Raw genomic sequence first — 11,765 nt, 5'->3', positions numbered from 1 at the left:
GGGTACAGCAGTGGGGTTTTAGGTTTCTATCAGTGCTCCTGCATCATTTCCCAGCAGGATCCTGTGTCTTCCCAGCAATGAGTATACAGGCTTAGGAGGGACGTGGCAGCCTGTGAGCACTGCATGGGGCCCAGGTGCTCCGTGCCAGCCAGATTCTGATCTCCTGAGTCACCAGTGTGGGTGCACTGTTAGCCTGAGATGCCATCTGTGTACTGAAGACTGGAAAGTGGGGCCCTGTTGCCCCTGACTCTGAGACCTGCTGTGCTGGGAGTTCATGACAGCTCTGGATTTATACTTCTAGTCTCCAGCACCTGCCTCTCCCCAAAAGGGACTGAGCACCCCCACCACCTAGCACCCTGTGAGCAGACAGCTGGAGGGTCTCTATGTCAACCAAAGCCACCACAGCAAAACACCCTGCTGAGATGAGACCAGGCTGGGAGTGGCAGCCAGCAACTCAGCCCAGAGCTGGGGCACACATGCCCCCTACTTTGCACTTTCCTTCTGAAGAGACATGGATGGCAGGCAGCTGCCCCCCTACTCCTCCTGCTAGCATCACTCTTGGCTGGAGCAGGCACCCAGCTAAGGGTCAGGTACTACTGTGTGGTCCCCAAGCCATTCCTGGGAGACCTCTGGGGCCATGTACAGTACAGGTGCTTGGAGCCCTTGGTTCCCCTAAGCTCGTGGCTGCTCAGACCAAATGGGGTGGACATGGGTGCCCAGGGCAGATGGGTCCCAGGGTGGGTGCAGAAGCAGAGGGTACCCAGATCTGGGGTGACCAGAGCAGGAGTGAGTGGCAGGGCCGGGTGTGGCCCTTGCCCAGCCCTGCAGGCTCAAGCAAAGGGCAGTGCCTTGTCATGCCACAGCTATTCACAGGAGAGTGGAGCTTCCAGAAAAAGCTCCCGCTGGCTATTTCCGGGTGGTCTCTGACTCACCCCTGGCTAGATGCCAGGGGATGTGCAACACCTGCTGTGGCCACCCCCAACCCTGACCACCACGATCCTGTGAAAGCATTGCTCCTGGCCCCATCTCTCTGCCTCACAGACCCCCTGGTGAGGCAGGGAGCTTCAAGCAGTGCCCCCAGACTAGCACCACCTCCTCCCCTGTCTCCCCACAAACTGAGCTCACACATGTGCTCAGGGGTGCCTGGCAGGGGCAAGACCCACAGGAACAGGGCACCGTGCCCCTTCCCACATTCCCTGGGGTGCCATACTGAGTAGGCTCTGGGGCTAGGCAGCCTAAGCTGAGCCCCACTGTAAGGGGTTAATGGAGGTGCAGCCCAGGACAAAGCCTATAAACAGAACTGGAGCTTCAGGAGGTGCCACCCCTTTCTCCTGCTGCCTGACAGGCTGCTTGGACCCCCTCCCTGCCCACCCTACCAGGAGGAGTGCAGGGATGACATCAAGTGAGGTGGCTCCCCCCCACCTCTCAGGCCATGTGTCTGGGCATGGGAAAGTGAAATCACAGCTTGGGCATTGTTGGAGGCTGAGCAAATGGTCTCCATGCCTTGCGTAAACTGCCAGTGATGCAGTGGGTAACTGCTACCTCATCTCACTGGTATGGGTGATGCTATCGAGGCCTGCAGGAGGGCAGACAGACACCCCAGAATCCTTGTGGATCACAAAGACAGCAAATCATCCTGACATCCACATAGCCTTGAGGACAGCTAGGCATCTCCAGAATCCTTGTGGTCACAGGGGCAAGTGAACATTCTCAGAGAAAATGAGAGCAAGTGGACATCCCCAACCTGCCTGTGGGCTGCAGGGATGGGTGAACACCCTTGTCATCCTGATGGAGGCAGGCATGGGCCTTGAGCCTCCACATATGCATGGAATTCTCCTCCAACATCAACATGGCCCTGGGGGTAACAGGTCTTCCCCAATGTCCTCATGGACCACAGAGGCAGCAACTCACCCAGGGGACCTACACAGTTGCAGGGGTGCAAGAAAACACCCCCCAGCACCCACGAGGGTTATCTGGCCACCCCCAGAATCCACACAGGCTGTGCACCCGCAGCATCACTGTACCATTTGGAGACACACCATCATCCCCAGCATCCCCATCACTTGGGGTCACAGGAGGTGTGACTAGGGGCAGCCAGGCAGGATGTACAGCCACAATGCCAGCCCCAAGTCCTGGGGTCAGCAAAGGCATGGGAGCAGCTGGGGTGAGCAGTGGGCTGGGGGGTTGCAGCCTGTAGGGTACCCATCAGCTCCTGGTACCTTGGTGGGCCAGGCTGGGCCATGGTCCAGGCAGGGAAGGAGAAATATCTCCTATTTAGACAATGTGCCGTGGGACCGTCAGCGCCAGGGAATGGGCCAAACACTCCTTCCTTCTTAGGGTAAAGGAGCCTGGGAGGCTCATGGCTGTAAAAGGAGTGGGATGGAGTGAGACAGCCAGAGGCCAGGAGAAAGGGGGATGGATGTCCTCACTGCTTCATTCCCATCCCTCTGCTCACCCCCAAGCCAAGGCCAGACACAGGGTGGGCATGGAGGCCCTGGTGGCAAGGTACAGAGCTGAGGAGGGGCAGCCACCCCATCCACACATCCTGCCCAGCTCCGAGCCACGAAGTGCCTGCAGCCCAGGAATGTTGTGTTCAGCTCCCCGGGCAGCTTAAATCCTTGGGGAGCAGTGGGGAGGGAGGGCCAGGGAGGAGGGGCAGCCACGGGATGCAGCTGGCTTCGCTCAAGAGATGTCATGACTGGAGGGAGTTGTTTGACATTCCAGCTTCCCGGCAGCGGCTTCGTCCCAGAGCTTGGCGGGAGCTGGGGCGAGGCCAGTGCGGGGGCTCCAGGGCTGTTTCCCAGGCTCCGCCAGTCTGGGTCAGCCTGGCCTGGGATGGAGCTGTGGGGAGGCTGAGTGAGGCTGGACAGGGCAGGAGGCAACCCTGCACCTCTGCTTTCTTGTTGCAGCCTCCTCACTTTTCACAGCAAATGGGGTTTCAGCTGGCACTGAGTGCTTGGGGCCACATCCCTGGAATGGGCCTCTGGCAGGGTCCCTGGGTCTTGCTTCTCATCCCCTGCTTCCCATGAAGACAGGACTTTCCTAAGAGGCTGTGGAAAGTCCAAGACATCTGCCCACCCTCTCTGAAAGGAGTGGCCCCTGCCTGCACAGGGGTCTGGGGGAATGCACTCTTGGGCACTGCTGCTAGGAAGGGAAGCAGTTCAGAGGGGTTAACAAGCAGCATCCTTCTGACCTCGATTTAGGACAGGCTGTTTAAAGTGGATTTTCCTTGACTGCTGTCACAGCCTCTGTTTCCCCTCTCCAGGGCACACCAGCCCTTCCCTCCCCTGTTCCATGGGATGGGGTCAAGGACTCTTCAGGCCTGAGATGGGGTTTGCACCATCCTACCTGAAGCACTGGGGCAGGGTGCTGAACACCACTGGACAGACCATTCCTGTGGGGCCCATCTACCCCACACCCCCAGGCAGCAGGGAAGCAGGATTAGGTCATGGGAAGGGATGGCTGGATGGTACAGCTGACACTGTGCTGTACCCAAACTCCTGAGGTCGCCTGCACCAGTGTGGGCACCCACCTGCCCCTCTGCACCCCAGCTAAGGGCTGGCATGCCACCCTGCTGGTATTCATGCGTCAGGCAGGGCACACGTGCAGGGCTCAGGGATGTTCAGGGCATGCTCGAAGCAGGGCCAGGAGGAGGAAGGATGCTGTCTGTTTTTCCATCTTCTCCCCCCCACCCCCCAAGCCCCCCTTCCTTCCATCCTCCCGCCTGTGCTGTGATGAAACAACCCCATCTGGAAATACCTTCCCTTTTAAAGGCAGGTTCCGCCAGGCACTGTTCACCCTCTGGGAAGCTGCTGTATTATCCTGAGGCTATGGTGGTTGAGAGGAGCTCCAGGGATGGGGGCTTAGCTGCAGACAGAAGAGATGTGGAGCACTGAACCTCTGCCTATCTGTATGACTGTGGGGCTCAGACCTTTGGTGGCCCCTCAGGTGGCCAGGGGTTGGCAGGCAGCAGGCAGGAGTTACTCCTGGAGCCAGGACGGTTGGGGATGCTGCTGTGACCAAGCCCAAGTCATTGTCACGCTGATGCTGCCACAGGCAAGCCGTGGCAAAGCTCAGTGTCTGTACTACAGCTGCCATGGAGGGCCACGAGGTGTGGGAATAGGCAGGGTTAAGAGCTGCTGCTGCAGCTGAGTCACTCGGTGCCCAGTGGCATAGTAGTCCTCCTCTGCCAGGGCCTCCAGGGACAGAGGTGCTGGGGCTGTGCCAGCTGATGTCAGCCAGAACAGCCTGCCTTGAGCAGGGCTGGGGGTCACCAGCTGACCCTCAGGCTAGGGTGACTGGAGAGGAGGGGGTGCTGCCCAGACAAGGTTCAGTCCTCCAGTGATTTTCCCCAGCACAGCCTCTCTTCCTCAGGCTGCCTGTTTTAGTTGGCATGACTTTATGAATGGTCCTGGGGTGTCCCTGCCTTGGCCCACAACCTGTCCAGGATTTGGGAAGCTCTGATGGGGGCCTTGGGTTGAACTAGGGTATTTCCCATTCTGGGAAGATTTGGGGAGCTAGGCTGGGCTTCCTGTTTCCCAAAATACTACCAAGGGGGAAGTTGAGGAGACAGGGAAGAGCCTGAAGCACCCCAGGATGTGCAGGGTGCTTTGTACTGCTCTCGGGGTGGTGGGGACCAGACAGGATCTGTGTTTTCTCCAGGCAGGGTCGCCATCCAACTGTGGTTCTACACACCTGATGCAAGAAGGGTTAACATGATATGTCCGGCGGCTATAAATACCACATATGTCCCAGCATATGAGCTTGGGAGGCTATTTTCGTTGGGTGCCTGCTGCTTCGGGAATGTACCAGAGCAGGACCTCGGGGGTGATGTCACCAGGATTGCTGGGACCCAGCACCTGCTCAGGGTCACTCAGTAGCACCCTGAAAGGGCCCAGCCATGGGCAAACCCTCAGCTCCCTGCATCAAAGGAGGATTTTGGGTGGTGGGTCAGCACAAGCACGTTCACACATCACCCCCTCCCCAGGGCCCTCCCTTGCCCTCTCTCGGTATGGGGGGATGGAGTGTGGTCCCACATGGAGAGTCGAGCCTGATGCTTTTGCTGTGGGGTGGGTCAGGAAATCATCAGGGACATTTTGGGGTATTCCAGGTGATTTTGCTGATGGTGACTACTGGGTGTGGGATCTGGCTCCAAGGGATTGAGTGAGGGTGTGAGGGGCTGAGTCTCCTTTCCCCCTCAGCACAGCCTGGGCCATATGTCTGTCCATGCCCCCCCTGGATGGCACTGTGCCCCGATGGGGCTCTGAGGGGCTTACCACCAGCCTACTCTACTTCCTCAAATCCCTGGGGACAGAGCAGTGCAGTGGGTGTCAGCAGGGAGGCTCAAAAACCAGCGTGGCCTGGGGGCGCCTGGGGTTCACAGGCATCACCATTGCCTGATCAAGGGGCCGCGGTCTAGTGGCGTGGGCAAGTGAGGGGCAGTGGGCGGGGGCTGGAGGCCATCCCCCTCCCGCAGCAGCATCCCCCAGCTGCCCGGCAGCAGGAGGAGCGAGTGATGTCAGCAGGATACAAATAGCAGCGGCACGGGTCCCCTCCCGACGCCTCGCCGAGGACGCCGGCCGTTCGCCAGCCCCGCTGCCTGCTCCCTGCTCCGGCCTCGCCACCCCACGCTGCCACCATGAGCCAGTCCTACTCCTCCAGCCAGCGGGTCTCTTCCTACCGCCGCACCTTCGGCGGCGGCTCCCCGGTGTTCTCCCGTGCCTCTTTCGGGGGCAAGGGCAGCAGCGGAAGCTCCGTCACCTCCCGCGTCTACCAGGTGTCCCGCACCTCGGCCGTCCCCAGCCTGTCCAGCTTCCGCACCACCCGTGTGACGCCCCTGCGCTCTTACCAAAGCGCCTATCAAGGTGCCGGTGAGTTGCTGGACTTCAGCCTGGCCGATGCCATGAACCAGGAGTTCCTTCAGACCCGCACCAATGAGAAGGTGGAGCTGCAAGAGCTCAATGACCGCTTTGCCAACTACATCGAGAAGGTGCGCTTCCTGGAGCAGCAGAATGCCCTGATGGTGGCTGAGGTGAACCGCCTGCGGGGCAAGGAGCCCACCCGTGTGGCTGAGATGTACGAAGAGGAGCTGCGAGAGCTACGACGCCAGGTGGAACTGCTCACCAACCAGCGCGCCCGTGTCGAAGTCGAGCGCGACAACCTGCTCGATGACCTGCAGAAGCTCAAGCAGAGGTGAGGAGGGGCCCCGGCATGTCCCTGTGCTCATCCATCTCTGCATCTCCATCCCTAGGGATCAGTGGCAGCAGAGCTTCTCAGAGCTTCCGAGAGCTTCTCAGGTGTAAACTGCTGTCCTTGTGCCCCACACTTGGAGCGCATCATGTCCCCAGTACTCTGTTCCCCCCTTGACCTGTCCCCTGGGGTGAAAGAGCACCTTGGCCAGGCCTCTTGCTGGCTGCACTCATCTGCAGGGCACTTTGCAGGATGCTAAGTCCTGGCTGTGCAGTCTGAGAACAGGGTAGTTGCGACCCACTACACCAGTGCTGGGTACTCCCTGACCCATATCAAGAGGCAGGCAGGGGGAGGGAGCTGGCCCAGCAACAAGGGAGGTGCCCACAGCCTAGGCATCTCAGCAGGGAATCTGGATGGCCACTGCCTGCCCTTGCCCCAGCACCCAGTGGGCAGAATGGCTCTTGCCAGCAGAGGTGTCCCGCATGCCCTCCCTGGCAGCAGGGTCGAGGTAGGGCTGTGATGTCCTGGAACCTCCAGAGATGGCAATTGGAGAGATTCCCCTCCCTGGTCCAGGCAGGACTGGTGAGTGCATGGGTGAACTAAGCCCTGTGAGACAGACACATGGACAGAGCCAGGCAGGTGGAAGTGAGGGGGAGGATGATCCAGGGGATTGCTCCAAAAGCTCCAGATGCAAAAGAGGGAGGGGAGGAAGTGGCCACACTTCTGCAGGTCAGGGATGCTCCAGGCCTGTTGTAGGTGTCCCCAGTGCCCCAAGAAAGTGGGGACACCCCAAGGATGCAATAGGCCTGGCTGGTGGTGGGGAGGATGATAGCGTTATGAGGAAATAGCCACAAAGATCAGCCAGGCTGAGTCACCCTCACCCAGGGACTGACCAGTGTGGGGACACCTGGCAGCAAGGGTGGATGCTCAGGGGAAGCTGCTTGTTCTGATGCTGGTCTGCACCTTCCCTCCTACCCTTTGTGCCCAGGCCCCATCTCCAGGAGATAACACAGCCTGCTGCCGCTGCCCAGAGTGCTGGTGTCCTGCTGGGGTAGAGCCCCTGATGCTGGAAGGCTAGGGGTGGTGGCAGGGAGGACTTCTCAGTGTCAGGAGAGGAGTAGGATCCAGAACAAACAAGTGTCCAGCTCCTGATGCATCATGTCAACACCACCTGGGCACCTCTGTCTCCTCCCCACTGCCTTCCTCATGATGGGCAGCCTGCAATACTGCCCCCTCCCCTGGCACAGCTGGCTCCCTAGCCCTCGCCTTGGGCTCACACCCCAGTGGTCCCTACTCCACAGCCTTCTCCCACAATATCACTGAGACCTGCCTGTCATCTCCTGCTGTCCCCAGACAGCTCAGCTGATGGCCATTCCTTGGGCCCCCTATGCCAGACCCTGCACCCTGCCCCTCTGGCTGCTGGCTACTCTCCCCTATAAGGGCCGGGGCAATGCGTGTGGCACCAAGCTGACCTCATGCCTTTGTGCTCTCTCCAGCATTGACTATAATAGGGAATAGGAGGAAGAGCCCCTGGCCTCCTGCCAGCCCTCCTGCTGCCTGCTGGGAACACAGGATAATCTACTGTCTTCACACTGAGACACACTGGGCTCTGGGACAACTCAGGGAGGACACTGCTACTGGACTCCCCTAACCTCCCCTCTCTGCCTGCAGGCTACAAGAAGAGATCCAGCTGAAGGAGGAGGCTGAGAACAACCTGGCTGCTTTCAGAGCTGTGAGTACTTGTCCTGGATATGCCATGAAACTTATTGCCTTACCTTTCAGCCCCATCTCCCCTTGGCAGCTCAGCCCCAGCACCAGGGCTTAGCCCTGGGCGCAGCTTTTCACCTTCTAGCCCTGGTGGTCTCTCCCAGTCTCTCCACTACCCCTCTCTCTGTGTCTCTCCAGGATGTGGATGCAGCCACGTTGGCACGCATTGACCTGGAAAGACGCATTGAGTCCCTGCAGGAGGAGATTGCCTTCCTCAAGAAGGTTCACGAAGAGGTAGGCCAGGAGTGACCTCCTTTCTTCTGGGCACCCATGGGGTTAGGGGATGGAATGGTGCTGTAAGATGCCTCTTTGTCACCCCAGGAAATCAGGGAGCTGCAGGCTCAGCTGCAGGAACAGCACATCCAGGTGGAGATGGACATCTCCAAGCCCGACCTGACAGCTGCACTGCGGGACATCCGTGCTCAGTATGAGAGCATCGCTGCCAAGAACATTGCTGAGGCTGAGGAGTGGTACAAGTCCAAGGTGTGAGAGGCGGTGGGCTCCAGGTTTGTCCTGGCATAGTGAGTCCTAGCTATCTCAGTGGCTGTGTCCACTGACCTTGGTCTCTCCCCAGGTGAATGACCTGACACAGGCAGCAAACAAGAATAACGATGCGCTGCGGCAGGCCAAACAGGAGATGTTGGAGTACCGGCACCAGATCCAGTCCTACACCTGCGAGATTGATGCTCTCAAGGGCACGGTGAGCTGTGGGCAGTGTTGGGCAGACAGGTATATGCTGCTCCAGGGCTGCTAGGAAACTTCTTTGTGTTGGAGGGCTCTGAGTTGCTGCCACAGTGGGACTGGTTTCCCAGCTTTGGGCTGCACTTCCCCCAGTGTCAGTGTGGCCCTCTGTGAGGTGTTTTGGTTGAGCTCTTGGGTCAAAGCACAAACTGCAAAAGGTGCCCCAGCCTGGGAGGCACCAGAAAGGCATGTGCAGGGCATAGGGTGTCTGGTTGCAGGCTGAGAGCATGGTTGCAAACAAACAAGGCATATCAGGCCCAACCTGTCATGGTCAGATGAGCCACCCAGCAGCCAATAGTGTGGTAGTGCCAACCCTGGGCAGCTGCTCAGTGCTCCTGCACCCCTCCGTGCCCTCCCACTGGGGTAAGATAGCTTTGCTGGGGAGTCTGTGTGCCTGCCCAGCTTGCCTTCACTGGAGCCTGCCTTCCCAGGCAGATAGAGGGTAACAGTCACAGATCATGGTCCCATGTCAGATGGACCCCACTCCAGGGCTGACCACAGTTCTTGCAGGTTCCTTTCTCTTCCCTAGGGCCCCCCAGAATCCCCATTTCCACCTCCCCAGGTGGCCTCTCTGGGTCTGCCCTCTTGCTGAGGTTCCCTGTCTCCCCAGAACGACTCACTGATGCGTCAGATGCGGGAGATGGAGGAGCGCTTTGCAGGGGAGGCTGGTGGCTACCAGGACACCATTGCTCGGCTGGAGGAGGAGATCCGGCACCTGAAGGATGAGATGGCTCGCCACCTGCGCGAGTATCAGGACCTGCTCAATGTCAAGATGGCTCTGGATGTGGAGATTGCCACATACCGCAAGCTGCTGGAGGGCGAGGAGAGCCGGTGAGTGGCAGGAGGGGCAAGCAAGGTGGAGGGACTAGCAGGTGAATTGTGGGTCCCATGCTTTGAGCAGACACCTGAGGGCCAGGGCTGGCTGGCACTGAGTTCTCCCTTCTGTGTCCCCACAGGATCAGTATCCCCATGCACCAGACCTTTGCCTCTGCGCTCAATTTCCGAGGTGAGCATCACCCCGTGAGGAGAAGGATGTGGGATGAGTCCCCAGGGATCACCAGTGTGGGGTCAAGTGCCCTTCCTGGGGGGTTGTAGCCGTGCTGTCCGTTTGGGGATGCATGGGTGCCACTCTGAATTTGTGGAGTGGGGGGCACTTGGTGTTGCCATGAGCTGAGAAGAGGTTGAGCCAGGGCTCCCGAAACCCCCTCAGTGGCCCCAACTCCACTGTTGTGTCCCTATGCTACACATCCCCGAGGTCCCATCTGCTGTGTCCTCCCATTTGCAGAGACCAGCCCAGAGCAACGCGGCTCTGAGGTGCACACCAAAAAGACCGTGATGATCAAAACGATCGAAACCCGAGATGGGGAGGTGAGTACAGGGCAGCACAACGCTGTGGCAGGGAGGTCCAGAGGGCTGAGCACGGTACCCGTCCCCACAATCGGGGCTTTGGTGCTGGCACAGCATGGCACCTCACGGTGCTGGCAGGGCACGGTGTCTCACAGTGTGTCTTTCTTGGCAGGTGGTGAGCGAGGCAACCCAGCAGCAGCACGAAGTGCTGTAGAGGAGGCTGCTCTGGCAGCCCACAGGCACCTTCCATCCCTGCCTCCATCCCGATGCCAAGCCCCCCTCCTGCCCCCACCTTGTCCCCGGCACTCCCCTGGCATTGCCTGAGGGGTCTCCCCCTGCGCAGCTGCCTCCGGGCTCCTTGCATGCCCCAGGCTCTCTCCCTTGGCTTCAAAACGCTCGCTCTGCTTTTGCAGCTTTGCAGCAGCAACGCCAGCATCAGGATCAGGCCCGGGCCGGGGAAGGGGGGGTGGCAGGAGGGAGGGAGGCAGGGGACAGGCAGGAGGGGCTGGGGGGGAGCAGGTGGTGGCCTGGGACAGCTCCCCAGAGAGCTGGACGGTCCCAGCAGCAGGTTCTGCATCCCCCACAGCCCCCTCCCCGCACCAGGCATGGGCTTGAGGTTCATCCTGCGGGATCAGGGACCCATCCCCTGTCCTCCCGCACCAGCACCACTGGCCTCCCCAGAGCTGGCACTTCTCTGGGTGCATGGTGGTGGTGCTAGGGATGGGGAGAACTGAGGTCCAGGCCAAGCCCCCTGTTCTCCACCTGGGTCCAAGCCAAGGTGCTCCCAACCTGCATTCCTCCCTGCCCAGGGGAGCTGGGGTCCTACTCTCCCCCCTGGCCCAAGAGACAGCCCCTTGGGGCAGAGAAGGGCAGTGCCCACCCCCATCATGGGGACCCCCAGCAGCAGAGGCCAGGCTTGTGAGCCAAGAGGGTACTTGTAGGTGGACACAGGAGAGAGGAGGAGTGAATGAGTGGGAGAGAGGGGTGAGAGAAGGAGAAGAGCCGGAGAGAGGCCTGGGGGCCAGGGCAGGTGCCTCCACCCCTTGCCCCACAGCACCCCCACCCCACTGCGTCTATATGACTCTTCAGACGGCTGAAATAAACAGTGGAGCATCACCCCTTCCTCTCAGTGTATCTCTGTGGCAGGGATGGGATGGAGTGGTGGGGAGGTGGCATGCCATGGTGGGGAATCACATGAGCCTCAGGGACTGGGCTGGATTTGGGGCCAGCATCCCCCTGAGCCATCTCTTCCCTAGGCGGCTGGGCCCCCACACTGAAGGTGCCCTAGAGCATTCTGCTGCTGCTGATGGTGTATTTCCCAGTTGCATTGGTTGGGAGAGCCCTGCTGGGAATGGGAGCAGTGGCAGCCAAGCTCTGATCAGGTTCAGAGGGGCTCTAGGTGACTGATCTCTGCCCACCCATACACCCGGGGCCCCACACCATGGTCCAGTGGCTTTCAGCCCCACAGATGCCCCCCCTTCTGCCCTCACTTGGGCCAGCTTTGTCCCAGACCCACACCTGACAGGGACCTCTCCAAGCCTCCACCATTGCCACTTACTTGAAAGCACAGCCCTTGCTCTTCCTAAATTTACCTCTTCCACAGCACTTCACAGTCATCAGCCCCACAACTGTAGCCCTAGTCTCACTCCAACCTCAATCTCCAACCTCAATCTGTCCCCTCCACCATCTCCTCCCAGCACAAATGCCTTCTTCCCGTGGTT

General features: G+C 59.7%; 1 protein-coding gene across 1 annotated transcript; it reads left to right on the top strand.

Annotated features, from left to right (window-relative positions):
- Nucleotides 1-5,553: 5,553 nt before the first annotated feature.
- On the top strand, nt 5,554-11,160 carry DES (desmin). Its single transcript, XM_068138806.1, has 9 exons — nt 5,554-6,192; nt 7,861-7,921; nt 8,095-8,190; nt 8,278-8,439; nt 8,531-8,656; nt 9,308-9,528; nt 9,654-9,703; nt 9,983-10,065; nt 10,217-11,160. The coding sequence occupies exons 1-9, from the start codon at nt 5,639-5,641 to the stop codon at nt 10,256-10,258; spliced, it is 1,395 nt and encodes a 464-aa protein (XP_067994907.1). The 5' UTR covers nt 5,554-5,638; the 3' UTR covers nt 10,259-11,160.
- The last annotated feature ends 605 nt before the right edge of the window (nt 11,161-11,765 follow it).

The sequence above is a fragment of the Melanerpes formicivorus genome, unplaced genomic scaffold, assembly GCF_026170545.1.
Source record: "Melanerpes formicivorus ecotype bairdi unplaced genomic scaffold, bMelFor1.0.p_v2 SCAF_5, whole genome shotgun sequence".
Classification (NCBI taxonomy): domain Eukaryota; kingdom Metazoa; phylum Chordata; class Aves; order Piciformes; family Picidae; genus Melanerpes; species Melanerpes formicivorus.
Note: the sequence above shows the minus strand (reverse complement) of the source record. Positions and strands in the feature narration are given on the sequence as shown.